Source organism: Drosophila grimshawi, unplaced genomic scaffold, assembly GCF_018153295.1.
Source record: "Drosophila grimshawi isolate 15287-2541.00 unplaced genomic scaffold, ASM1815329v1 contig_311, whole genome shotgun sequence".
Taxonomy (NCBI): Eukaryota; Metazoa; Arthropoda; class Insecta; order Diptera; family Drosophilidae; genus Drosophila; species Drosophila grimshawi.
The window spans coordinates 15,605,317-15,632,683 of NW_025063098.1; the positions used below are offsets into that span (position 1 = coordinate 15,605,317).

The window sequence follows — 27,367 nt, forward strand, 5'->3', positions numbered from 1 at the left end:
TGACAATTGATAGCATATTAAATTATAAATTGTTATCGAAATACATCGAAATGTATGATTTTATTTATCGATATACGGCAAATTTCTAATTAATATAAGCATTGAAGTTAGCAATAATGGAGAAAGCAGATCCCGTTTGCAGGATTTGTCTGCTACAACCAAAGACTGAGACACTAATGCCAACCGAGTCGGATTTCTTTGCACAAATCGAACAATGCACCGGAGTTTTGGTAAGCAGTTTGGCACAAATGTAATTTACACTTTATGAATTTTGCTCTTGCAGTTGACACAAGATGAACGCTTGCCCAATAAAATATGCACCAGCTGCGCGTTGTTGCTGCGTGCTGCACTCAAGCTGCGAACGATGTGCCAGCAGACGGAGGAGCAGCTAAAAAATACCAAATCCGCAGAGGAGCAGCAACAGTTGCAATTAGACAGTGGCAGTGAGATGCTAACGGAGTTCATAGACTCCTATGAGGTGACACTGGAAACGGATAGCATCACAGGCAGCACAGACGGCATCACAATAAAACCCTCAAATCCTGCACGCACAACTGTACCCGCCCATAAGTCCCAGCGCCGGAGACGCACCGTTGCTGCTGGAACGGCAACCAACACAGGCAGCGAATCTGAATGTAGCAAGCCTCTGGCCATATCGTATGTGTGCAACATCTGCAACAATGTCTATGCGGAGAAGGTCAAACTAACGATGCATCTTAAGCTACACAGCATGCATAAGCCGCACGAATGCGAGTAGGTTGCCGGACGCTAATCTCTTAATTGATAAACTAAACTTTTACTTATTTAATTTGTTGTAGAATTTGTCACAAGCGTTTCCGTCAAACGCCGCAGCTGGCGCGGCACATGAACTCACACACTGGATTACGGCCATACAAGTGTCATTATTGTTACGCCTCCTTCGCAGATCCCTCCACGCGCATCAAGCATCAACGGTAAGACGATCTGCTTAAAACCATAGACAGCATTAATAAAACAACACTCTTCGTGTAGGATTCATACAAATGAACGGCCATATAAATGCAAGTATTGCAACAAATCGTTTGCCTACTCCAATGTGCTGAATGTCCATCTTAAGACCCATACGGGCGAACGACCCTTCAGCTGTCAATACTGCGGGCGGCCCTTCTCCCAGGCGCATCACAAAAACACACACGAGCGCACGCACATGGTAAAAGAGGAGCTGGAAATTGCAATGACAGAGGAGTAGGAAAAGCATTAAGTGTAGCATATAAGCAAGTCACTCTCTAGTACAATTAAATATTAAAATTGTTTCTAAGACAGAATTGCAGAAAAGATGTGAAAATTATATATAGAAGAGATGAAAAATAAATTATTTTAATAAATGGAATGAAATAAATTTAAATGTGTTTAATATTGGATTAAATATGCGGTTAATCTAGGCAAGGCATCCTATTTCAATATTCATGCAGCATACTTTTAGGATGCCAATATTCACGCAGCATACTTTTAAGATGTCATTGAAAATAAAAATAATTTCCTTGAATTCCGAAACTCAAAATTTATAAAGCATATTTTTAGGCAGAACGGAAATAGACAAAAATATTTAGAGGACATAGCGCAAGGACCAACTCTATCAACCTGCATTCAAGGATTATGGGGTCATCTAGCAACCCAAAGACTTGCCAAAATATATCTTCACAAAATCATTGATTACTCGGAAATTACAAGCAATGGTCAACACAAATTGTTTAACCCAGGAGTCATCAAGATCCATAAGGATATGACCGACTTACGAAAAATGTTGTTTTTAGAAAAGAAGAAATAAAACAACATGAATTTAGTTTTATTCAACTAACATTTATTATTCTGAAATTTAAATAATATTGATTTGCAATAATTTGGTTATATTTTCTGTTTTACTAATGGAAACAATTTCCTTGCACAGTTCTTTTGAGAAATTAAAAAACAAATAGCACACAACTTACTTAATAATATCGAATAAAAGCTAAGACTATAATTATAATTATAATTATTTGTACAAGGTCTAGACCGATGGAAACATGCTAATTGGGATTTCAGCCATGTTATCTTTAATACGATCCCTATCCAGTTCGACGGGCTTCCAGTTGCCACGTTTCTCGTGCGTCACACGATGCAATCGCATTTTGTAGGCCTTCACGAAACCCTTGCCGCACAGATCGCAGCTGTAAAGAGAACATATATATGATATATATGATTAAATCACAGATCAAATCACTTACACGTGCGGCTTTTCACCCGTGTGTATCATTTTGTGAAATTTCAAATTGTCCGAATATGTAAACGTCTTCAGGCATACATCGCACTCGTACGGACGCTCCTTGGTATGTATTCTGTGGATTTATGTTGAAATGAGTTTGTATGAGAGTAAAGTGGATTGCTGGAAGACATACCGATGATGCTTGGTCTTCGTGGAGCGATCGGCAAAGGCGGCTGGGCAGAAATTACATTTGTACGGTCGATTTCCAGTATGCGTATTCATGTGCCGCACCAGCTGCTGGTTCTGCACGAAGCCACGACCACAGATTCTGGAAGACAAGTATTTTAAGATGCCAAAGCTATCAGTAGATGTTGGCCCGGCTTACAGATCGATGAGAGACTTACTCGCACTCATGCGGCTTGACGCCACTGTGAAATTTCATGTGCTCGGTGAGGCGTGCCTGGGATGCATAAATGTTGCCACAAACATCGCAGATGTAATTCGAATGCTTGTCGCGGGGCTTGCGACCCATTTTCTTCTCCTCATGCACGCCGCCGCCCGTTGCGGTTGCCGTTGCCTTGACTCGCTGCTGCACCTTGCGCGGCTGCCCGATGCGATTGAGGAGGCGCGGCTGCTGCGGTTTAGCCTCTGGCAAATAGTTGTCGTCATCGGAGCTTAAGATATCAATATCGTCGTCAGGCACATGGCTCCAAGCAACTTGCTGCTGTGTGGCTCCTTTGGCTGGCGCTGATGTGCTGCTTGGGGCTTGGGTTTCGGATGCCAAAATCTCCAGTTCCTCGTAATCTGCAAAGTTTTCGGCATCTGTTTCCGTTTCCACCTCAGCCTCGCCAGCCACCTCGACAACTGTGGCATCTTCGAAAACAACAGTATCCACAGCGTTCGTGGCATCATAGACAATGGTATCCACTTCCGTTTCTGCATCCACATCCTCGGCAGCAACCACATATCTAAGAAACTCCTCATGAGCAACTTCAACATCGCGTTCCAATTTGATTTGATTATTATTAGCCTGCTGCGTTTTCGCCTCATGCTCCTCCCATGCGCGCGCAATAGCCTCAGCCTCCGCCTGCGCCTCGTCATCATCGCCAGCGCCCAGTGCAGTGTTCAACTCAGCGGATAACATATCTGCGATATGCTGATGCGATCGCTGGCAAGTCATTCGGAATTTGTAGGCGACACGCAGCACACGCACACACTTTGCACACATCTTGTCCGGAAAATTATCATCTATGCTCACCTGCAAACATAATTTGTCGAGTTATTTGTTTTAATGCGTATTTGATTTGTTATTACTTACGGGAATCCCAGCACAGATGTGGAGCATCTGATCAAGGCGGGTGCTCGCATTTTGGCTGAATATGTCCTGTAGCAGTTCCTCACCCTCGTTTGGATTGCTCAGGCAAACGCGGCACACAATCCATTTCTGGTTCAATTCGGTTTTCATTACTATTGTCGCAAATCATACACATACAAGCAAAACCTTATTTTTGACAATATTACAACAATGTTGCAAGCGTCCCTTGCCGTCTTTCTGGCTCTCGTTCACAGTATTTTAATTTTTGGTATTTTGGTAGTTCATTTTTAGCCATTCAGCAATTATATGCAGACACAATAATAATAAGAATGATCTGATTTATTAAATTATTAATAAGTTATTAATTGCTACATATAAATAAAAACATGAATTAAATTAGGTTTGATTTATAAATAAACTAAAATAGTATTATTTAAGCGTCTAAGAAAATGAATACTGCACAAATCAGAATATGGTCACCTTAATATATTGCCATTCACACAAAAGCGCGAACAGCTTGTATTTTTACCATACTTATTTTTTAACATTTTTGGCGTCGTCCAGCTAAATTTCTGCAATCCGTGCATTCGTTGCAATATTTCATAAACAAGGAGATGCCGACTACAACGACAGCAACAACGGAGAAGTGGATAGTCTGTCGAGTGTGCTTGCAGCAGCCCAAGGAAGCAATGGGCAGCATTTTCAATGACGACGCATCCAAAGATATGACCAACATGATATTAGAATGCGGCGGTGTGCCTGTAAATACAAATAGAAAAAACAAAAAAAAATTTTAAAAAATAAATAAATAATTTATATATATGAACTTGCAGATTAAGAAATTCGATCATTATCCAGACAAGATATGCGAAAAGTGCTCGAAGAGTTTACACATAGCATACAAGTTTCGCCGCACTTGTCAACGCTCCTACAAGCATCTGCGGCAGTTTATAGCGCCCGTTGTTGTGGAGCAACCGTCGGCGGGGGAGGATGGCCAGGTGATGCTGAGTCCCAATGAGCCAGTGGGCGCAGAAATTGCCGAAACAATTGGTGCGACCGGAAATGAAGAGCACACAGAGGAGGAGGACGTCAAGGAACGCCTAGTGCACATGAAGAGCGAACAGGTTGAAGAGGATGGCATTATTGAGGAGCTGTATGATGTATATGAGGCGTACGATGGTGAAATTGTCACCGAACAGCCAGCCAATTATGAGGAGGGCAACCCAGACGAGGGCAACGAGGAAATGGGAGCACATTCCATCTCAGGTCTATCCGCGGACATTGAGTATCTGGAGCAACTCGATCATGATCAGTTAACGGAGAGCGCACACGAGGACGATGTCGAAGTGCAAAACTCATCGGACGAGGAAGAATTTGTGCCCGTCAAAACACGCAACACACGCTCCGCCGGCGCCGGTGTCAAGAGGCGTATGAATACACGAAAGGCGACAACCAGTAAAACGGTAATGGGGAATGTTAAGCGGGACAAGTGTAGCGTGACCAACATCATTGTGAATCCCGACGAGAGCATCAGTTTCGGTGAAACAATTGTGTGCAAGACGAAGGGCATCAAAACCAAAGGTGGCCACAAAATTCTCGTCGGCGACAAAAAGGAATTCAAATATATATGCGACATTTGTGGCAACATGTATCCATCGCAGAGTCGCCTCACCGAGCACATCAAAGTACACTCCGGCGTCAAGCCCCACGAATGCGAGTAAGCAGCTCATTTTCATTCATATATTATATTACCTATATATATATATTGTATATTTATATATTTCTTATAGAATCTGCGGTCATTGCTTTGCCCAGGCACAGCAGCTAGCCCGGCACATGAACACACACACGGGCAATCGACCTTTTAAGTGCAGCTACTGCCCGGCAGCATTTGCGGACTTGTCCACCCGCAACAAGCATCATCGGTAAGCAGCTGCAGCTGCAGAAGCAGCAATTTGGTGGATTATGTTCATCTGGATATTTATAGTAGTCTTTTCTTTCTTGCAGAATTCACACCAATGAGCGTCCATACAAGTGCGACGTGTGCAATAAGACCTTTACCTACACCAACACACTGAAATTCCATAAGATGATTCATACGGGCGAGAAGCCGCATGTGTAAGTTGAACCATTTGAATACCATTAACAAATCTCAGTGGAGATTCGAATTTCGTCAACGCCTCCATTAGACTTTAAGCTATTGATCAGCATTAAAATCAGATTAGATATTGACTTGTTTTTAAGTCTGTCTGTTTCCATAAAAACCTTAGATCTTAAACTATCCAGTTATATGCGTTTGTCTATATCATATATTGTGTATTAATGTTGTACGTTGTAATGCTCTTTTTCTCCAATTTCGAAAGTTGCGAAATCTGCGGCAAGGGTTTTCCGCAGGCGTACAAGCTGCGCAATCATCGAGTCACCCACGATCGCCGCGTGGTCGCCGTCAATCCCCATGTGGACGATCTTTATCCAGTTTATACAGAGGCCAAGGCCGGACTGGAGCTGTAAATGCAGATCTACAAATATACAAAAAATATACACTAATAGATATATATAAATATACAAGTAAATTTATATACATATATATATTAATAATTATCGGACCTTTAAAATTGTAACAAAAATTTAAATAATTTACGGACGCATCTTGCGTCTAGCCTAAGTTTTAGTCTAATTATGCGGAAATAAATTAAGTATAGCTGCACAAATGGTCTTTGCATCTGTCTCATCCGGATACAGCTGGAGCACCGCATGCACCTGATGCTGCGGGAACAGGCTGCTCAAATGATAGCGCATCAGACGCCGTTGCTCCTCCCGCGATGCCTGCGCCGTGTGCAGCTCCTCGTTGATCCGTGAATCCGACGCGGACAAATGGGCTAAATTGTGGGCGGGCATGGATAGCGATAACTTGGCCGCCTGCTGATGCTGATCCGTCAACGGTGCGGATGGTGTGCGTGTCAGATACTGATGTTGATAGTTGTTGCTGCTGTTGTTGTTGTTGCCCGGTGGCACCAGCAGGCGAAAGGCGGGAGGTGGCGCCTGACGTTGCAGTTTCTTGTGGCGATTCAGCTGCTGCGACGCATCTGCATCCAGGTCCAGTTGATTGTTAAACGAATGGCAGAGTTGTTGTTGTTGCTGCTGTTGCTGCTGCGAGATTTTCTCAATGGTATTCGATTTGGTGCGCGCAAGCGCTGCCATCTTTGCATTGTTGGTGCTGCTGCTATTGGAGAGCAACTGCTGCCCCCCATTGCTGTGCAGTGGAGCACTGTGCGAGACCTGAAGCGGTAGGCGTTGCAGTTGCAGCTGTGCCGTCTGATGGCGAAACTTGCACTTCTGGCCGTAGGTGCATTTCTTGCCATAGGGACACAACTGCTGCTGTGCATCGGACATCTTCTGCTGCGTCTGCTGGCCGCGCAGCAGCATGTCCAGCGTGGGTCCCGAACGACCCAGCGGATCATCGGGCGGCATAAATATATCGTCCACAAAGGAGTACATCAGCAGACGTTCCTGCACCACCTTGCGATACTCGTTGCTCTCCAGCAACAGGTCTCGATAGTTATCATTGGACACCACAATTCCATCCGTTTCCACGGCCAGTTTCAGTATGAAACGGTCATCGTAGCACGAGACGCGTTTCCCATCCAAGTGACGCGATGGCGTAAAGACCAACACTCGTTCATGCTCCAGCTCATAGAGTAGCTCCTGCTCGGTGATATTATTGTTGGCCAGCTCCTTGCGCCAATTGGGCACAAAGGCGGTGATGTGACGATGTCCACGCTGCCGGAACCAATCCACACAGATACGTATGCCGCGGCAGCTGAAGATCGTGTTATTGCCATGCGACAATGCTACATTGCTGCCATCAATCACGATGTGACGCAGCGAACCATTGCTGCTGCTGGATGGTGGCACATGATTGTTATTGTTGCAATTGCTGTTGTTATTGTTACTGCTGTTGCTATTGCTATTGCAATTGTTGCTGACTGTTGGCCGGGGCGAATCTGCCGTTAATTTAATAAGCTCGGCGAGCAGCTCATTCTGTTTAGCCTCGGAGCCAAGGCGCGTTAGCGCCGTGTGTATCGACTGCTCGCTGTACCCCAATTTCTGTGCAAATTCCAAATTTTTGCGCTCTGTTTTGCTCAAATCATCATCGTCGCTGCTTTCCTGCTGCTGTTGCTGCTGCTGTTGTTGCTGCTGTTGTTGCTGCTGTGGCTTTCTCGCATACAACTTGTTGTTGCTTTGTTGTTGTTGCTGCTGTTGTTGTTGTAGCTGCTGTTTTTGTTGCTCGGGCACTTCACAATCCATTTTAATGCGCATTTAGTTTGTCAATCATTTATTAAGCACTACCTCTTCGTATTTTGCTTGCTGTGGCGTGCCTTTTCTAAGTTTTAAGCAATTTTTAGCAATTTTTGCAACAAGTTCCGTCTTTTTACATTTTGTTGTTGTTGCCAAACAGAGATGTTATTAACATGGCAGCCACACAAAATTTGCAGCAATGTTATGAACGCGACCATTTATTAAATGCTGTTATAACCGACGATGAGACCGATTTTTTGTCACAAAATTGAAAAGTCCTCCAATAAAATTATTATTTGTAAATATTAAAGCTTTTCTAGTTGGCCGTTTAATTAAAAACGTAACTTTTTAGAATCCAATCAGTTTCGTTCAGTTGTATGGTGGAGTTTACGAGTGATCGATAACAATGACGCTCTTCAACACTGAAACACTGACTAATTGGCGCGCTATTGCACTTCAATTTTAAAATAGCAAGCATAACTGACTTTTCCATTAAAACAAAAAACACACACACAACTTATTAACCTTGCAATAACGGATTTTTAATGTGTTGCACAGTATAATATATCGTATATTACGTTTAACAAATTCGCTACATTTTATATAGTTAATATATAACATTTAAGAGTAATCGTTTTTAACATTTATAGATCTCACTTTTCAAAATAAAGTACATATTTTTCTCTTTGTATGTTGTATGGTTGGTCCCTCTTTTCATGAAAAAAGAGTGCGCTGCATTCTAATTAAACTACTCATACAATAAATATATATATATATATATATGTATATGTATATATAATACTTTTAAATGGTCACATCTAAATAGATTTTCAGTAGATTAAATGCAAAGAATACACACGTACTTCAAAGACAATAAAGTAATGCATTTTTTTCCTCGTTTAATTATCGTTCATGTCTTGCATGGCGAAATTATTTTGACACCAGCACTAAACACAAACGAAAAAAACGATTAAATTGGACGTAAAGTGTAGTTTACTACTTGCATATAAAAAGGAGTTTCTACATGTGAGCGTGTGTAAATACGTGAGTGTGCCTGTGTGCTTATTGCTGTGCTTGTCTCTATGTGTGTGTGTGTGTGTCCATTTCGAATTCAACGAGTCATTCATTTTGCAGGATGCTTTAATAAAAAATATCCTTCAAGCGAAAGTATTAAGGATGCATTCCCCTGACACGTCGTATGCTATAATTTCTACTCTTGCGTGTTCCACCAATCTGTTTTACTCTGCACTGCGCTGTTCGCCATACGCGTTTGATGACCAACATTAAATTTATTGTTACATCTTACGTATGTGTAAGTGTGTGTGTGTGTCAGTGTCTGTGTGTGTGTGTGTGTGTGCGTGTATTTGGGTTTGTGCACCGAGCTTTATGGGAGATTTTCTTCTTTAACGGGTAATTAGTGAAGTTTTCCGCCGTTAACTTTTTACAGAAAATTTTCTACAGAATCATTATGTGAGCACTATGCAAAGTTTATTGCGCTTTTGATATTTAAGTTAAAAGCCACATTGAAAAGTTGTATTCTTAATGCAAAGTTCTATTCTTAATGCACACAAACTTGCTGCAGTTGCAAATCGAGTATGCATAAATGTATTTTAAGTGGATTATGAAAAGATCTGAACTGGAAAAGTTAACCGACCATAGCATTTAAAGTTGTTAAAGTGAAGTCAGAAATGACAATAAATAAACTTTTCATAAATCATAAAATTTATATGAAATTTTAATGTCTTCATTTGTCTTTTGTTTCAGTAAATAGAGTGAAATGGAAATTGGCATCGTAATTTTCCAATTGTTTTAACGAGCAAGTCGCATCGTTATAGATTGATAATAAAATTGTTATATGTAAATTGAGACATGAATTGATGATTAGGATGGAAAATTTCAGGTTTCAACATAACATTTACAATCGAAAAATTTGCCTACTTATGCGAGCGCTTGACCTTTGCTTTTCAAATAAAGAGATATTTGGACAAAAATTGTAAAAATTCTTCTACATATGTGACACTAATCCCAATGACAGCGAAGATGCGTGCTTGAGAAATTGATGAGTTCTCATCTGGGTGCACCAATTTGTTATACCGATAATTTGTGCTTGAGCAAACTTTGTCATTAATCAGTTGTTTAATTTTTAGAAAGCATGCGAAGGATAACGCCCACTGGCCTACAGCACGTATGTGTGTGTGTGTGTGTGTGTGGAGGAAATGTTTTTTTTATTCTCACAATCTACTTTTTGCCTACTTTTGGATACACAAACCTGTTTATCGGACCTAAAAATATATCCACGTTGCATGTTAGGCTCCTAACCTGATTAACATTTAGTTCCGTCTGCCAGCGTGTGTGCGTGTGACTCTACTTTGGTATGTGAGCTGTTTGTGGTATGGAATACATTTATTTTCAATAAGTTGGGCCCACAAGCTTAGTGTTTGTGTGTTTTTTTTTTTTGTCGAATAAACAACTTTTAATGCGGGCCATTTCTCTCGCACTAATTTGATGTCAAGTTGATTTGGCCATTGGACCATGCCCTTAACTACGCACACCTCTCGCTCTATTTTCAAACAATTGTTATGTGAGTCTTTTTTGATTGTTTGCTTGCGCTTTGTTCGTGTGCATTGCATTCAGTTTACGCTACTGTTTTTATTATTTTAGCCTCAGGCTTCCGAAAAACGGAATATGAAAGGGAATGAAAAAAGAAGAAAGCTTACGCTTTGGGTTTGTTCATTTTAAGCTTTTTGTGTTGCTCTTTGTGTGTGTGAGTATATCTCTGTGTGTGTGTACGTGTCCTTAGGTTGGTTAAATGCTCCCACGCTGTCAATACTTGAAATTGGCAACTGCATCTGCAACGGCATCAGCAATATCGACAGCAGACAGCAGACAGCAGTGGGTCGCATTGTGAGTTTTGGAATTGAAGGTCTATGCTGGATACAAAAATAAAATCGATTGGTTTGGCATTTACATTTCAGTTAATTAAGGCTAAAAGCCGAAAAGCTGCATCAACATTGTCGTCTTGTGTGGACTATAAATATATGTTCTCATTCTATAGACAATAATACATAATCTGACATAAAGCTCAATTGCATTACAATTAATTTACATATTTAATAAACTTCGTTTCTTGATTTTGCACAAATTGTAAGTAATTGTGTGGCACTGTGCACACTAAATAAGTTATACAGTTATTTCGAATTGGGCAAAGCGCTCCAGTTTTTTGTTATTCACTTGAAATTGAAAGAAATCAAATGAAAACCGAAAAAGCTGGTCACAATGCACAAGGGATAAGAATGGAAATCGTTTTAAAAGCGCACAGTTTCAGTATTTTTCAGTGCAGTTACTTATATGTAGGTGAAACTGTGTGTGTGGTATGTTGGTCTGTGGTGTTGGTCTGGCAAAGCGGCTTGAAAACAAACCGCCAAGCCCTCCCCCCAACGCCCACTCTGCTACCCAACTAAATCGTAAGCGTCAACATTGTTGCAGTTGCTGCTCGGTTGACATTCGACCTTGCCACGCAACGGATTTTTTCTTTTTGTTTTTTTTAGTTGTTTTTTTTGGTTGTGTTATTTTTTATGTAGACAGCAGCTATTAGGCGTTGATAAAATATTCACGCTTCTTGTGACATTTCTCATACGCAATGTAGCACAGGGCGATTGTAATGAGTACCAGGATCGTTATGCCCATTATAATGCTGACCAGTATAATTTCATCGTTGATGCTTTTGTAGGAGTGACCTGCAAGACAAGATAGAGAAAATAAACACATTAAGATTTCGAAAAGCCTCTGACAAATAACAAACCATTATTTTATATTTTTTAAGGGTTTGGTGTTTTTTCCTTTTTTTGGGGGAGTAAAAACAGTTGGAGGCATTTCTGTTACGGTTGCTCTGTTGTCTATCAAACATTTCAGATTGTTAGCGACTCATGCATATTCAAACGATTCGCTTGTAGCGGCGACATCAAATTATGTCCGTACATATCTGAACAAATGCATTGTTATAAATAAAAATAAGAGCTGAGAGCTCTTTAATATTTACTCCCTCACCCACACAGAAATACATGACATTACATAACATATATACATATGTTTGGCATAACAATCCAAGATAAATAACACACGACACAAACATAAAAAAGAACATAAAAAATTAAATTAAATTTGGATTCACAATTCGCTTTTATTGTAACAGATGAAACCAGTATATGTTGTGCGTGTGCACATACGGTTAAAATTGTTCTCCCAAACAAATTGAACGCAAAATTGAATCCAAAATTGAACCCATTTCCATGTAGATTAATAATTTTGTTTTAGTTTTGACTAAATAACAATTTTGCACGAAAATTTCATTGAATAAAGTTGGTTTTAATTTAGCATGTCAAAAGATTTTCCATATGTGATGCTTCATCCAATGTTCCGCAGCGTTATTAGCTTAATAAACATAATACAATACACATATATGTAATGTGTATATAAATATATATATATATAGATATACATATACATATATTCGTATGTACATAATTCTTGCCCGTATCTTTGCCGTTGCCTTTGGATAATGGAGGGCCCTTTTATGCGTGCCATTTGGCCAGATGTTTGCTCTCTGCGTAATTTAACACATAATCGATGAAGACTTAGTCTTTGAACAAAAACTCCGACAAATTAAAAGCGTGTTTACAGCAGCCAACTCGTCGCCACATTATTATTGGGCAGGAGACGCCAAGGGATTTGTTAATTAGATGGTTTTAATAACGTCGCTAAGTTGAACCCGATTCAGCTTTTAAAGGTCTCTTGACTATAAGACCATATAAATTGAATCAAATGTGTGCGATTAATGTCTTGTACAAATATTGCGGCCCCGAAATGTAGGCTACACTTTTGGCCCAAGAGAGATGGTGCATTAGAGATTAAAAACAAAATAAATGTAAATAAAAACCGCTCAATTAACATACAATAATTTCCAATTTAAGTTAATGCTTATCTTTATTTATAAGCCACAGATAAAAATGATAAAATTAAACAAAGTCTAAATGGAAACAAAGTCAGGAGAACAATTATTAATTAAAATTTAAATGTACGCTTTTGAAGTCTGCGGTCTTAAGGAAGTTAAATTGGACAATGTTGGCGTCGGTTTCCGAACAAAACAGAAATATGCTAATCAGAATACCTGTGGTTTCTTGAATTTAATGCGCTGCTCAGAATTGCATGAGCTTATTAAAGCGAATAGAAATTTTAAAGCATTTTCTTGTCTTAGTTTTATTTTTGCAAGCCAAGCGAAATCACCCAAAAGCATTTTAGAAAATGGTAAACTATGGTAACTAAAATGACTTGCTGCTCTGCATACAAAGTGATATAATTTATGTGATTGTCAAGAAAAAGTTCAGCTGTCAAAACGCAAAGTGCTACACAAAAAATATCAAATGCAAGGCAGCTATATGCAAAAAAGAACTCTAAATTTAAGTCTAAATGAGAATTGGCATTCGAATACCCGAAAACCCGAAGCGTAAATTATTGAGATTTATGAGAGTACAAGAATGGGGGCAACGTGCTGCATCGACATTTTATATACATGTATGCCTCGGGGCACGTGGCAGCGATTTGTGTATTAAATTTCGTTTATTGTTTTTTAGATAAGGCCAATAAAGCTATTTGTATTATTATTATTATTATTATTATTATTATGGATGAGGAGTATCTAACGTAATATAATAACTTTATTTCGGACCGCGTATGTGTGGGTGTGTGTATTTTACTTTGGAGAACATCTTGAGTGCTTTGCGAGCAGCAATAAAGAATTTCGTGAGATTCGCTTCTGTGATTTTCTGCGATTGAAGTTAAATACAAACAAGCAAACCATTTCATATATGTATCGTATATATATATTTATATATATATATATATATATATAAGAAAAGTCAATTTGGATTGCGAGCAAGTGAGTTGCTTGGCTGCTGCTCCCCATCATCAGCCAGACAGCCACCAGCTTCATTTTGCTTTAATGTCAGTGAGCCAAGGCAATGCTTTAATTTCCATACCTCTGGAATACACATTGAGTGTTTGCTTTCCTTGACTTTGTCATGAAGTGGAAGTGTGAAAGGAAATTGTCAATTATGTAACTTCAAAGCGTGTCCGGGCTTAGCATTTGACATGCATCTGCCCGAGGACAATGTCGGGCACTATTGTAAATTTGTATATACACATAACAATAGAAACGAGAACTAAATTAATAGTGACCAAACAGAAGGACCGAGGGCATTGAGCAGTAGAAGATCAAACACAATTGAAATTGCTTATAAAACTGATAGTAAAGTGTGCGTTGGCTTATTTGCACAATTACATTACATTAACAAATATTATCAAACAACTTATAGAAACTTCACACTTTAAGTACTAAATTGAGCAGAGTTAGAAATGGACGAGTATGTAAAGAGTACAATTAAATATGCAAATTATATCGCTAAAATGTATCTAATTTCTAATCAGCAAAGAGAAATTGTCAACGGGCAAAAGCCTTAAAACATGTTGTGGCTTTCATTGGAGGGGAAAGGCAAGCTGCCTCATACCGTTAATCACGTTGCCGATTTTAATATATGGCCTAAGCAAGAACTTACCAGTGAGTATACGAATAAATTATGTTCAGATACAGATACAAGAATAAAATACACAATATATAGGAGTACAAGTGCATGTATCTGGTTGTGAATATGGCTTTGTTTTGGATAACAGAATGCATTCCACTTTATCTGACATCAATATTTCCAATTGTATTCTTACCACTTTTTGGCATTATGGTGAGCGGAACAGATATAAAAGTGTATATATATATAATGAATCTATTAACTAATGATGCCACATATATATAATCAAGAGCTCCGAAGCCGTTTGCCATCTGTATTTCGCAGACACTTTGGTTATGTTTCTGGGTGGTCTTTTTATTGCACTGGCCGTCGAATACAGCAATTTGCATCTGCGCATCGCCCTGGGCACAATTCTAATAGTTGGATGCAGTCCACGACGGTGTGAACTGTTCCGACAATACTATCTTGATGCTCTGAGTACTTAATTCACATATTTATTTTATAGCTTGCTTTTGGGTATGGTTTTCGTCACCTGCTTTATATCACTGTGGATATCCAATTCGGCTGCTACGGCTATGATGTGTCCCATTGTTAAGGCCGTTCTGCTTGAAATGAGTTCTGTAAGCCAAATACTTTTAATTTCAGTTATCCTTCCAATCAGTTGTAAGTCCCACGCAGCAAAATATATTTGATGTATATATGACGCAAGAGCAGGAACCAGTTGAGGAGGGCGAGTAAGTATATATATATATATGTAAAAGTATATATAAAGCTATCTCTTTTTCAGTTCACCGCATCTGTCGATGATATCGCTGTCATTTTATTTTGGTATTGCTTATGCTGCCACAATCGGTGGTTGCGGCACACTCATCGGCACCGGCACAAATCTAACATTTAAAGGGCTTTACGAAACGTAACCAATTTCTATTAGTCTATAAAACTACACGTTTTTATATAGCACCTGATATTGTCATGCAGCCGCTTTCCCAACTCCAAGGAGACGTTGGACTTTCCCATATTTATGTTGTATTCGATGCCCCTGGTTGTGATCGTTAATATTGTACTGTTGTACTTATCGTTGCTAGTCACCCACATGGGCATGTTTCGTGCCAATAGCGAGATCGCCCGACAAGTTAAGCGTGGCGCCGACAATAGCGATCTGGTCAAGAAGGTGGTCAAGGAACGCTATCAGGATCTGGGCCCCTGGACCTGCCACGAGATTCAGGTGATCGTGGTCTTTGTATTCATGATTGTCTTACTCTTCACCCGTGAGCCAGGCTTCTTTACAGGATGGGGTAATTTCTTGAATGCCAAGTGAGCGCTACATTTGATTCAGTGTATTTCAATATTTTTGAATCATTTTCCATTTCCAGACATATAGGTTGCTCGGCGGCTGTCATGCTGCCAGTGGCCCTATTGTTTGCCCTACCCACACAGTACTCATTTTGTAAGTACTGTTGTGGTGGACGTAAGTTAATGAATCACAACCCCAAAGGATTTTACCTGATACTCCAATCTACACTGTAGCGCCCTTTACTGGACGCAGCATGGACGCTTGCCTCTCCTGGGTGTATGTACATAGGAACACACCATGGGGCCTGTGCTTTCTGCTGGGTAAGTATTAATTAAAGTTGAAGTTTATAATCACTACCGTTGTCCCTGTTTAGGTGGCGGCTTTGCACTGGCGGAGGGCAGCAAGGTCAGCGGCATGGCCGGAATGCTGGGCAAGGCAATGGCTTTTGTTTCATCGCTGCCAACATTTGCTACTATCGCTATTACCATTTTAATTAGTCTATTCTGCACGGCTTTCAGCTCGAATGTGGCAATTTGCAACATACTTACTCCCATCTTCTGTGAGATGGTAGCTACAGCTAGTTCCAAACAATAAGCCCAATTCTGATGTTTTTTTTCCAAATCTCTACGCAGGCTCTCGCCGTTAAAATACATCCATTGCTGTTGACATTGCCCTCAGCGCTGGCGATTAGCACCGCCTATCATTTGCCGGTCAGCACACCCCCAAATGCTATTATTTGCGGCTATGCTGGCATCAAGACAAAGTACCTCGTAAGTCTGCGAGGTGTTTCTTACCAGATGAGTACTACTTTTAACTTGACCATATTTGTAGGCCGTTGCTGGGATAGTGCCAACAATTTGGTCTTTTCTGTTGCTCTGGCTCAACGCAATGACTTGGGGCCTGGTTGTGTATCCGGACTGCAAATCATTTCCAGACTGGGCTGAGGAGTAAAGTTTTTTTCTTCTGACTCCGAAAATACTACTTAAATTATATGATGTATATCAACTTATAAATGTACGCTGCTTAACATAAAATAGTTATTTCTTAATTGGGAATCAAAACTGAAACTAAGTTTTGTCACTTTTCTCAAGCAGCTTATAGCTTTATACAAAAAATCACATGATACTTAAGCTATATAAAACGCGTAGAACATTCATGTTATATTTTATGGTGGTAACCATTTAACGAGTTAAAACATAAGAGCCCACCAGACAATAGCATTCGTACTTGTATTCTTCCACAGCTTGTCATTGGATAAAAATAGTCAAATTGTCAACGAGCTGCCTAAATAAACAAAATACAACAATTATCCTAATGAACAAACTCTTGCGTGAATTTTTGTAAGGAATAAGTCTGCATCTTATATTTATTTATACAGCTTGAAAATAAGACAAAAAAGTTTGCTTTGTCCCTGTTACAAAATACAAATTTATAATTATCAAACATATTTATATTTATTTATTGCGGGCCTTTTCTTTTTTGTGAATTTTAAAATAGAAGAGTAAGTAAAAAGTAAAATTAAAAAAATAATTTAGAATCAAAAGTTTTGCTTCTGTTCGTTTTCTTAGCAAAGCTAAAAAACCAGTTATCGAAAGTCTTCAGTCATGCTGCAAGTTTCATTGGAAGGGAAAGGTGTCCATTCTCGTCCCTGTTAGCGTCGCCGATATTAATTCATGGCATTAGGAATAATGCACCAGCGAGTAAAGCAACTAAGTCAGTTAATTGGACTGGTTTATAATATACATGTATCTGGTTGTGGTCATGGCCTTCTTCTGGATAGCTGAATGTATATCACTTTATGTGACATCGATGCTTCCGGTTGTATTTCTGCATTATTGTGAGTAACCGTAATTTATGATGTTTGGCTTTATTCTGGGATTCCTTTCGCCAGAGTTCGGCAAGGGCTACCCAATTATTTTTCACAGATACTCTGGTCTTGTTTGTGGGGGGTCTCATAATGGCGATGGCTATTGAATTCAGCAGTCTGCACAAGCGTATTGCCCTGGGCACAATTCTGTTGATTGGCTGCAGCCCGCGACGGTAGGAATGAAGTTTAAGAAACCATACAAATAGTATGTTAGCATCATTATTTTAGGTTGCAATTTGGACTAATATTGTTAACCAGCTTCTTATTGATGTGTATGTCAAATACAGGTGCTGCAGCCATGATGTGCCCCATTGTTAAGGCTGTGCTCCTGTAAGTCAACTGCACACAATTTCAACTATTGTCCTACTTAAGCTGAGTTACAGGAAAACATTTTACACACATATATGACACAAGGGGAGGAACCATTTGAGGGGGGCAAGTGAGTACCATTCGTATCCTATCTAAATGTGAGTTTATAAATAATACTGTTTTATTTACCAGTCCACCTCATCCATCGAAAATATCTATGGTATTCTATTTTGGTGTTGCTTATGCTGCCACAATCGGTGGTTGTGCCACACTGATTGGCACTGGCACGAATCTAGTATTTAAGGGTATTTACGAAACGTAAACAATTATTTGGTTCTATTTAAATAATCTTCTTATTTGACCTTTTGACAGTCGCTTTCCAAATGCCAAGGAAAGTGGGGACTTTCCAATTTTTATGGCATATACGCTTCCAATAGTAACTTGGCGTTGCTGTTCCTAAGTTTACAGATTACACACATGGGGCTATTGCGAGATAAAAGTAAGACCGGCTTTGAGGTAAGACGGGGCAACGAAAATAAGGTGGTGGCGAAGAACATAATCTCGGAACGTTACAGACAATTGGGTCGCATAACATGCCATGAAATTCAGGTTTTAATAGTATTCTCATTTATGATTGTCGGACTTGTTAGTCGTCATAAAGGGCTGGGCAGATATCATCAGTGCCAAGCAAGCGCACTTTTTGTTTTTTCTTTTGATTGCATCTGCATTTAAGATTCTTTGCATATAATTATTAAATATTATATTCTTTGAAAAATAAGCTCTTCAGTGCCTGTAATTTTGTCATGCTTCGTTTTGTTTTCCCTGCCCACACAGTACACGTGTTTTAAGTATTGCTGTGGTGGTCGTAAGTTAACGTATTTTTGCCAATATCTTGTTACTAACGAGCTGCAATAGTGTTAATTGCTTTCAGCGCCATTTAATGGCAGAACCTTAGACGCTTGCCTATCCGGGTGTATATACACAATAATATTCCTTGGGGTCTCTTGTTTCTAATTGGTAAGTTTCCATTAAGTTTCCATTTACTTTTATATTGAATGAATAATGTACTTGCTGCTAAGGTGGTGGCTTTACACTAGCAGAAGGCAGCATTGTCAGCGCCATGGCCAAAATGATTGGCCAATCAATGGGTTTTATTGCATCGTGTCCACAATTTCTAGTTGTGGGCATATTTAGCGCCATCAGTATATGTGCCAGCTCCAATGTGGCCACAAGCAACATCGCGCCATCTGTGAGATGGTAATAAAATGTCTTAATATTTCTATTATGATTAATAATATACCTCGCAATATCTAAGCCGTTCTTTTTCCACAGGCAATCGCTGTTAAATTTCATCCACTCCTGCTAACGCTGCCCTCAGCTCTGGCGATGAGCAGCTATTGTATGCGGGCATCAAGACAAAGTACCTGGTATGGTGTTTTTTACCAGATGCGTATTGCTTTTATATTCACCATAATTTTAGGCCTTTGCTGGTATATTGCCAACATTTTGGGCTTTTATCCTGCTGTGGCTGTATCCGGGCTGCAGAGAATTTCCTCACTGGGCTCTGGATTCCGATTCGAAAGCTCTGACAAGCATAATTCACTAACATTCAGCTAACAAATACAACGACAAAAGGAGCTCAACATTCCAAATTTTTAGCATCATAAATTCATATGTTGTCTATTTGTCAAAATATATTTCTTATGCGCATCAATCCATTAAAATGTTTTCAAATAAAATTCAAAGTAAATCAACATCATCTCAGCACTCTTTCTAAAGTAACCAATCAAAACAAATTCAATTTGGTAGCTTGTTTGTGGGTGAGTAAATATAAATATAAACAATATACGTTCAGCACAAGAATCTTAAGAATATAGATATTTACTTTCAATTAATATGGACAAATTCAAGACGAGCCAATGATACACACACCATAGAAAGCTGTAAACTTGTTTTATTGGCACTTCTCTGCTGTATACTGGCACTGCTCGGCAAGGAGCAATGGACAAGGCAGGCAGGCAGGAGTTTACTTTAACAAGGATATTTCGCCGCACAATCTACTTGGCAATTACTTGGCTTGGCAGGTGGTCTTTGCGGGTGAGTTTCGTCGCAGTTTGGCAAATGTTATATATACTTTCTTATATATCACAATACATAATTTACGCACAATTTGTGGCAATCAAAAACTATGCTAAAGTTATTCAAAAGCACAAAGCTTCGGCCAACAAAAGTGTCTCAGAATAACTTTCGTATTTTGTCAGCGTATTGGCTGTGTTGGGCGGTGGGTGCTACGCCAGAGGCGTTCATAAGGGCATAAACTCACTTAAGGGCATTTTGGTCGAAGGAAAACAGAACTTTATGCAAACACAGCAAAAAGTCGCATACTAGAAGCCTCTTGACGTTTAGCTCTCGTCTTGTCTTGCGCTCATTCACAGAAACTGCCTCTGTAATATTTTGCTCTGAGGTTTCATTCAATGCGTATGAAAGGCTCTAGGCCGCAAGTCCTAGTTTGAATTGTGAGATTTCATTTCTGGCCCAATGGTGAATGATATCAAGTGCACAAAGGCGCATAAAGCGTACAAAAATCTCAAATACAAACACAAACACAGACACAGTGAAGACTCCTTGTAATATTCATGCATACAATGTATGTCCCCATGTACATGTATGTATATCCCAAAACGCACACATACAAGCGAGTTTGCTTACATGAATGCGAAAAGCAGCGAAGCAGAAATGTGATAAAAACACGTCTGGGGAAGTGGCCGAAAATACCAAACAAAATAAGAGCAAAAGGCATACGTAGAAAAAAACACGCTTCCTACACTGATTACCGTGAAGGATGCGACGCGACAGTAGTTCATCAACAACAGCAAGGACGAAGACGACAGGACGACGCCGCCGCCGCCGTCGGTGGCAGTTCTCCCAAAGCCGCCAAATGTGGTTGTTGATGGTCTCAATAAGGACAATGGCCACAGTCGCAAGTCTCAATACTTGTGAGCCAGTTTGTCTAGAATGATCTGAGCATGGAACGCATGACAGACAAGTGACGGCAAGCAACATCAAAATAATAAAAAATAAAATGAAAATAAAAAAGGGCATAAAGCCAAAGAAAGGTTTTAAAAAGTTGTTTGAGTGAGAAATAAGAAAAGAATAGATATAATTATAATAACAATATAATACAAATAATATATAATGTATAATCTTAACCTTAACCTTAAGGACTTTAGAGAGATAAGATGGGAATAAAGTACAGATAAATAAAAAAAAATGAAAAGGGACAGCGTTGTTAATAGGAATAGTTGATACACGCATTTCGTATATGGGGGAAAGTAATTTAATTTAAAAATAAATGAAAAGAAAAGTGAGCATGAAACACTCGAGCAACAAGCGAACAACATGAAAGCCTTGATACGAAGATTAATATTGAACTGAAAGGGGATAAACATATGAAATGTAATTAAACGAAGTAGCGCAAAAGATTTCGGTCGCCTTGAGAAATTTGAAATGTTTTCTTAACTCATTTTGTATCACTGTAGGCCGTAGGCCTTGGCGCAACTAATGATGTTGCCAACGTATTTGTGCACTCGCCTGAAACTGTTAATGGTTGTGTAAGTGTGCGTGAAGCTACTTACTGCTGTAATAATTGTTGTCGGAATAACCGTATTTGCCGGCTGTCCTGCCGCCGCCAGCCATCTTATTGTATTGCTTTGTTCCGTTGGCGCGTGTTGTTAATGCAACTTCCGGTCAATCAAACTGTGGCCCACAAAAGGATCAAGTATTCAAAGGAACGCAACTCAAATCTGCTTATGTTTATATTTATGTTTATGTTTACGTTTATGTTATGCGCTGTGGAATAGAAAGAAGAAACAACAAATATCAGCATTAAATGAATGTTACAAGCACATACATAAGCTACTCGAGTCTGCTTGTGTATGTATGTAGATGTTTGTGTGAGTTCAATTACAGCACATAAAATCACAGCATGAAACGCCAGCAGGCGGGCTCGCGGAAATTGCAAAAGTCACGTTACGTATACGCAGCGTCAGCCGCGTTTTAATATTGCCACTCATCGACACACACACAGTCACATATTTGACGACCTTGCTGTGTAATTATGCATGTAATTAATATGCATGTACCTATATAATATTAACAAAATTGCTACCACACACAGAGCGTTGCAGGAGCAGCAAGCTTCACGCAAATGGTGCAGGAGAGAGCAACAATAAATTTCGTTCAATTTGCGTAATTAGGGTAAGTAGCTTTGGCTGTTTAGTGCCTGAGCGTGCTTGACAAACCTCCAACCTCATACCCAAAGTCTTTGTGGCTTATACAAGTTTTGAGTACTGCATTTGTACACAACAGCATTGCCAGTGCCTTCAGGCGTTGCAATTTTAATGAGTGACAGCTTTGCATGTGCAATAGAACCACATTCAAATTGCATTCTGTCACACGTGTTTTTTCAACTAAAGTGTAGGCTTAAATATGTTTACCTGCACTTTTTCGAATTGTCTAGCAAATTACTCAACAAGTTTTTTCAGCGCAATCATTGTGTGGAAGAAACTATTTAGCTTAATATTTTGAGAAATCAATTCACAATTCAAATCGAATATATTATCACGGAATTAAATATAAAATAATATCTCACTTTAGACTAGCTACACATTTTGCATATTATCACAATTTATTATTATGTGAATGTATTTTATTGCTCTTTGACATTTAAATTGAGCTACAATTCAAATCATATTGCCTAGTTTTCTATGCTCAATTAACTATTAACTAATTAATTAAAAGCGTTTCCCAAGTTTTACCAAAAATTAACTATGCGGCCAAAATCTGTATCAACAGATTATTTATAACTGCCAAGTATTTAAATATTTTCCTCTTCAATGTTGGGAGGTGACAGTGACAAAGTTTCCAAGTTCTTGCATAAATCACTTGGAAAGTTTTGCTATGAACATTAATTGCTCATATTAAACAGATTTATTACCGTTTGGGTATACCAACAAAAGTTGTTCAAAACTTTAATTTAAAATAGTATTATAAACCAGCTAGCTGATTGAGCATACTTATCAAAGTAACCAATTTGATTGCAGCTCACAGTATATAAATATTGGTAATTTGTAAATTTTGCACGTATTCGAAGAAACTCAATTACACGCACAAGACGTAAATACTTCTTGCACCTTGAAATTTATACATACATATATAATGTATATACATATATTTGCCGGCATACCAGCAAATTCTAATAAAAGTTTATCCTTCCATATGTGTGGGGATTTTCACACACTTGACAGCTTGACTCTTGGCAAAAAAAAAGGATAAGAAAGCAATAAGAAATTCCTTGCGAATTGGAAAGTATAGAAAATGTTTAATAAATCTTCAACTACCTATCGAAACTTGAGAGATAAAATAATGTTGTAATAACGTGAAAATATTTTTGCTTTCATATATTGAACAACAATTTTATTTATTTTTTTTGTCGGCTGTCATTTGGGAACATCAGTAAGTAAAATTAATCTGTGCTATTTATCCAATCATTACCTTGCATATTTTCCAAAAATAAGAAAAAAAAAAGAATGTAAGTGACAAAGTGGAATTGTTTGATTAAGGCACAAGTAAAAATCGCTGCCCAAAACTTCTTAAAAACATTATGAGAACTTTTTGCCACGCGCCTCGCATGCCAATGTCAAACTGGGAATGCAGGCAGCTGTACTGTGGTTGGACTCGTGGGCAGGTCCCATGCTCGGGGGCTGTGCTCGTATGATGCCTACCAGTGGGTTCAATCTGCTCCACTTAGTTGTCAACGCTGACGGGTCCTTGAGGCCAGTTAAAGCAACGCAGAACAGCGCACACACGCCCGACTGCCCACACTTCAAGTTTTCTCGAGCTCTCTGCTGTTTTCGGCCTTTTGGCCATAACATATTTTTGTGTGTGTGTTTTTTCTCTTTTTGTTCTGGGCACATGTCAGATGTGCTCAACCTGAATGCGGTTGAGGTGTGTGTGATCGATGCAAAGTGTCGACATGTGTTGAACACAGCACAGCATTATATACTCAACAGACACACAAGTGCTCGGTGTGCTTGGCAGTGTGGGTCGAGAGTTACAGAGATGATTTTATTGTCGAATGGCTGGTCTACCACTTACATTCCCATATAACGCCCAAGTGGTGTATGATAAAAACAAAAAGAGAAAATAACACTAAACTTGTCGCCACTATGTTTTGTCTATTTCAGCTCGGATTGGCTATGAAGTGTGTGAGTGTCTGCGTGTGTGTGTGTATCTGCATGGCGACAACATCCTCATCCTCATTTCGATTCACATTTATTTCCTTGGGCCTGGCATTTGCGCACGAGTGGCCCATTGCCGAAATTATTTCAATGGCATAAATTTTCCATTTGACTTTAAATTTGCGTGCTTGGCCCGCAACTCGGTACCCGGTTACGGTGACAGCATTTCCACAGAAGCTCAACCTGCCATCAGCGCAAAAACATGCAAAAACAATGCATCAATTTAAAGTCTCACGTTTCCACTCAAGTTTGTCATCTGCAGCGATTCCCTGTGATTGCCCTAATTGTTAGTCAAGTCAGTCGCGCAAACGCTACAAAAAATGGTCCACACACACACACACACACACACACACACTAGATACACACACACACTAGATACACATTTAGACCTACAAATATACACTTAAAATATAGAAGGATGTTAGTCGATGTGCTAATGGTTTCTGAAGCTATAAATTGATTTTATTGGCTATAAGCAATTAATCAAAATATATTGGTAGGCATATTAATCATGTCCTTTTCATTTGCACGATTATTTGATCTTAATGAAATCTTTTTTTTACTTAAAGAACCAGTTAAAACTAATTTTTTTAAATAATTTTTTGTTTATCTGTTGAAAATTGTGTGGCCGGATGTCTATTAAACAGTTTCCGCACTCTAGTTACATATTTAAGCATAATTACTCTCTGAGCTGGCCAAAATGCTCAAAGAGTTCACCATCAACTTGGTGCTCAGACTGAGCCCAGTTGAGTTGGTTATAAGTAGCAATGATAAACGCCAGTTTTAATACTTTCATACATCTATTTGCTTGACATATTTGTAGCTCATCCCATTAAAAATAATCCTTTATATACACAGGGGATTTTAAGCTTTTCCAGCTGTCAGTTTGGATTAATGTCCGACTTAAGAGTACGGGAACTTATTAATTGCTCATGTGTGAAATCGCTGTGAGGCAAAGTGGCATTTTGTTGTTTGTGCTTGTGAAAAGCACTAAATCAACTATAAACTCTAGGTGGACTAGCTTTTTACTATCGTATAAAGATGAAAGTAATGTCGGAAACTTAATGCATTAAGTGCAGTCCACACTGCTCATAAAAGCGTGGAGTATACGCAGAGTATAATTTTGTACCGCATTTAAGGAATAAAGCTTGCAAAAGCTGACAAAATATAAAGTACCATTTATAAAATAGGAAGTATTGAATTTTGTCCACATAGGAAACATTCAATTCCGCAGTCATATCAAAGTAATATTTGGATAATATATCTGATTTATTACTATAGATCAACTGATCTCAAGAGTGTCAATCTTTTATGTTGGGGTGGGATTTCCCCCATTTTTAAGGTGAATCATAAAAAACAGAAACATTTCATCGCATATTATGCAAATGCGACGTCATAAAATAACGCTAAATGTTTTAAAATATTCCTCAAGTCTGGCGTTGATGGTATTATGTAAAATTTTTTAAGGGGAGTCCGCGACCTCACCAAAATGTGAAAATAAGAATACAAAACGTTATTTAAAGTCCTCAACCTGAACCTAAACGTGCATCGAAAAGCAAAAAGTATATTTGGAGAGGGAGATTGATGTGGCCGTAATGAAAACTCAACAAATGCGTTAGGGTGACTGATTGACTTAAAAATAAGGCTGCAATCCACACCGAACATGTACATATGTTTTAAGCCCGAGGGCAGCTAAAAGGGTTGATATCTCATTACTTTATATGTGTATCCTATTTATTTACATATACAAAACCAAATATTTACATAATGCAATAAGTATTTGCCATTTCTTTGAAAAGAAATCATAGCAACTCTTCAGAATTATTTGATGAGCCTGCCTTAATTTGGGATCTTTTTCGCCCGAAGCTCGCGAGACCTTCATAAGAACAAACCGAATTGGCTTTGGCTGTTTATTAATACTGATTTCAAATAAAAATCATATAATGTTGGACTGAATGACTGATTTATGGTAAATGTGTGCATACTATGGAACGATAAGCATGATGTGGAAAGTGCCACCCTTTGTTATTTGTAAACAGCTTTTTACAATCCTTTTCAGCCTACGGCGTGACAACATCATACAATAAAAACAACGTTAATGAGGAAAAAAAAGAGAATGAAAATAATATAATGAAAAAATGGCACTTTGATATCTGTAAAGGACAGGTTGTAGGTCGTTTTAGCATAGGCGCATTTATTTATGTGCTGGCAGCTGGCAGGCTTAGAGCAGCGACATAATTGATTTATACGCCATTTGTGCATATGGACCTGATAACCGATGTCGGCCTAAGGCCAACACTTACCCCGTTCCGTTGTGGGTTTAAATCTTGATGAGCTTTTGTCGTCTGGTCGGCATTAAATGCTTAATTAATGCTACAATTGAAATAAACTGCCAACAGTTGATCAATATGGCCACAAATCTGCACGCAGTCTTATCAGGATGATGGTGGTGGGCTTCCTTTGTGTGGCTGCCTTTGTTCGCCTCTAGCGTTGGGCCAGGGCTAAGGCAGTGGCCAAGATAAACACAAAAATCAGGCGACACAAAAGCGCGCGAAATCACACAGCCAATTCACGCATACACACGCTCACTAATACAGTAATACACACACACGCACACGCACACACACACACACACACACAGGGATAGGACCACGAATTGAACCCGGTCGAAGCACTTTAATGTGGCGCCAAATGATGCCGCGTCCACGTCGTTGTCGTCGTCTGGCTTGTTGTCAGGATCTGTTCGATGCGCGACCGTCGCAGCTTCGTCTGTGCCATCTAACGCTATTTGTTGTACTGATTGCCCAGTGCTGGCTGCCAGATGAATGAACCAAAAAATTGCCAAACAACTTCGCATTGTCGGTGAAAGATGTGAAAAGTTTTTGCGCGCTCCCCCCGTGGACCATATACAGAAAACAACATGAACGCACAACGCTTGAAGCTTTTACTATACTCCGAGCTTTTGGGGTGTTCTTCTGACAACCCCCATCCGCAAAAGCTTTGCGCTTAGTGGTGTGCTAAAAGTCCAAGTGCTGTGGCAGTTGGTATTCGTTTTAAAATCTATATATGAATCTGAAATATATATATACTATAATTATAATATTAATGAAGTATTAAAGTATTAATATCTGAAAGCAATTAGCTTAATAGCTGCAAGAAAAAAAAAAAACAAAGTTTTTGATTGC

The 27,367-nt window shown here is 39.1% G+C and overlaps 5 protein-coding genes, 1 long non-coding RNA gene and 1 pseudogene across 7 annotated transcripts; 4 read left to right on the forward strand and 3 right to left on the reverse strand.

Annotated features, from left to right (window-relative positions):
- The first annotated feature begins 101 nt into the window (after nt 1-101).
- LOC6567358 (zinc finger protein 135) lies at nt 102-6,099 on the forward strand. The gene is made up of 9 exons (XM_001994105.2): nt 102-230; nt 284-753; nt 819-953; nt 1,012-1,224; nt 4,087-4,297; nt 4,370-5,253; nt 5,327-5,461; nt 5,544-5,654; nt 5,900-6,099. The coding sequence occupies exons 1-9, from the start codon at nt 117-119 to the stop codon at nt 6,045-6,047; spliced, it is 2,421 nt and encodes an 806-aa protein (XP_001994141.2). The 5' UTR covers nt 102-116; the 3' UTR covers nt 6,048-6,099.
- On the reverse strand, nt 1,819-3,788 carry LOC6567359 (zinc finger and SCAN domain-containing protein 22). Its single transcript, XM_001994106.2, has 5 exons — nt 3,540-3,788; nt 2,626-3,479; nt 2,415-2,549; nt 2,244-2,354; nt 1,819-2,186 (listed from the first exon to the last, which is right to left on the reverse strand). Exons 1-5 carry the CDS (start codon nt 3,684-3,686, stop codon nt 2,027-2,029), a joined length of 1,407 nt encoding a protein of 468 aa, XP_001994142.1. The 5' UTR covers nt 3,687-3,788; the 3' UTR covers nt 1,819-2,026.
- A 42-nt stretch (nt 6,100-6,141) lies between the features above and the next one.
- Nucleotides 6,142-7,963, reverse strand: LOC6567357 (probable ribonuclease ZC3H12C). Its single transcript, XM_001994104.3, has one exon. It carries the CDS (start codon nt 7,854-7,856, stop codon nt 6,210-6,212), a length of 1,647 nt encoding a protein of 548 aa, XP_001994140.1. The 5' UTR covers nt 7,857-7,963; the 3' UTR covers nt 6,142-6,209.
- A 3,437-nt stretch (nt 7,964-11,400) lies between these two features.
- LOC6567567 lies at nt 11,401-21,720 on the reverse strand. Its single transcript, XM_001994101.3, has 2 exons — nt 21,519-21,720; nt 11,401-11,572 (listed from the first exon to the last, which is right to left on the reverse strand). Exons 1-2 carry the CDS (start codon nt 21,577-21,579, stop codon nt 11,427-11,429), a joined length of 207 nt encoding a protein of 68 aa, XP_001994137.1. The 5' UTR covers nt 21,580-21,720; the 3' UTR covers nt 11,401-11,426.
- Nucleotides 14,176-16,774, forward strand: LOC6567356 (protein I'm not dead yet 2). Of its 2 annotated transcripts, XM_001994103.2 has the most exons (13): nt 14,177-14,254; nt 14,319-14,448; nt 14,510-14,626; nt 14,704-14,852; nt 14,919-15,033; nt 15,092-15,147; nt 15,201-15,326; nt 15,392-15,727; nt 15,787-15,881; nt 15,941-16,027; nt 16,081-16,274; nt 16,340-16,477; nt 16,539-16,774. In XM_001994103.2, the coding sequence occupies exons 1-13, from the start codon at nt 14,247-14,249 to the stop codon at nt 16,656-16,658; spliced, it is 1,671 nt and encodes a 556-aa protein (XP_001994139.1). In that variant the 5' UTR covers nt 14,177-14,246; the 3' UTR covers nt 16,659-16,774. The 2 variants fall into 2 exon arrangements, with proteins under 2 accessions (XP_032595948.1, XP_001994139.1); XM_032740057.2 differs by lacking the exons at nt 16,081-16,274; nt 16,539-16,774 and having other exon boundaries at nt 14,176-14,254; nt 16,340-16,427.
- Nucleotides 17,340-19,582, forward strand: LOC6567355 (annotated as a pseudogene).
- Nucleotides 19,674-20,172, forward strand: LOC122322500. Its single transcript, XR_006246654.1, has 3 exons — nt 19,674-19,703; nt 19,761-19,980; nt 20,145-20,172. It is a non-coding gene; the product is annotated as an uncharacterized LOC122322500 (long non-coding RNA).
- Nucleotides 21,721-27,367: the final 5,647 nt, after the last annotated feature.

Excerpts from the sequence above, each read along its gene's own strand:
- LOC6567357 (XM_001994104.3), bottom strand. The coding sequence starts at position 7,856 with ATGCGCATTAAAATGGATTGTGAAGTGCCCGAGCAACAAAAACAGCAG.
- LOC6567358 (XM_001994105.2), top strand. The coding sequence starts at position 117 with ATGGAGAAAGCAGATCCCGTTTGCAGGATTTGTCTGCTACAACCAAAG. Across the intron at positions 754-818 it reads CATAAGCCGCACGAATGCGA|AATTTGTCACAAGCGTTTCC; the intron begins GTAGGTTGCCGG and ends AATTTGTTGTAG. Across the intron at positions 5,655-5,899 it reads ACGGGCGAGAAGCCGCATGT|TTGCGAAATCTGCGGCAAGG; the intron begins GTAAGTTGAACC and ends CAATTTCGAAAG.
- LOC6567359 (XM_001994106.2), bottom strand. The coding sequence starts at position 3,686 with ATGAAAACCGAATTGAACCAGAAATGGATTGTGTGCCGCGTTTGCCTG. Across the intron at positions 3,480-3,539 it reads ACATCTGTGCTGGGATTCCC|GTGAGCATAGATGATAATTT; the intron begins GTAAGTAATAAC and ends TTATGTTTGCAG. Across the intron at positions 2,355-2,414 it reads ACGAAGACCAAGCATCATCG|AATACATACCAAGGAGCGTC; the intron begins GTATGTCTTCCA and ends ATAAATCCACAG.
- LOC6567356 (XM_001994103.2), top strand. Across the intron at positions 14,627-14,703 it reads TACCACTTTTTGGCATTATG|AGCTCCGAAGCCGTTTGCCA; the intron begins GTGAGCGGAACA and ends TATATAATCAAG. Across the intron at positions 16,478-16,538 it reads GCATCAAGACAAAGTACCTC|GCCGTTGCTGGGATAGTGCC; the intron begins GTAAGTCTGCGA and ends CCATATTTGTAG.
- LOC6567567 (XM_001994101.3), bottom strand. The coding sequence starts at position 21,579 with ATGGCTGGCGGCGGCAGGACAGCCGGCAAATACGGTTATTCCGACAAC. Across the intron at positions 11,573-21,518 it reads CGACAACAATTATTACAGCA|GTCACTCCTACAAAAGCATC; the intron begins GTAAGTAGCTTC and ends CTTGTCTTGCAG.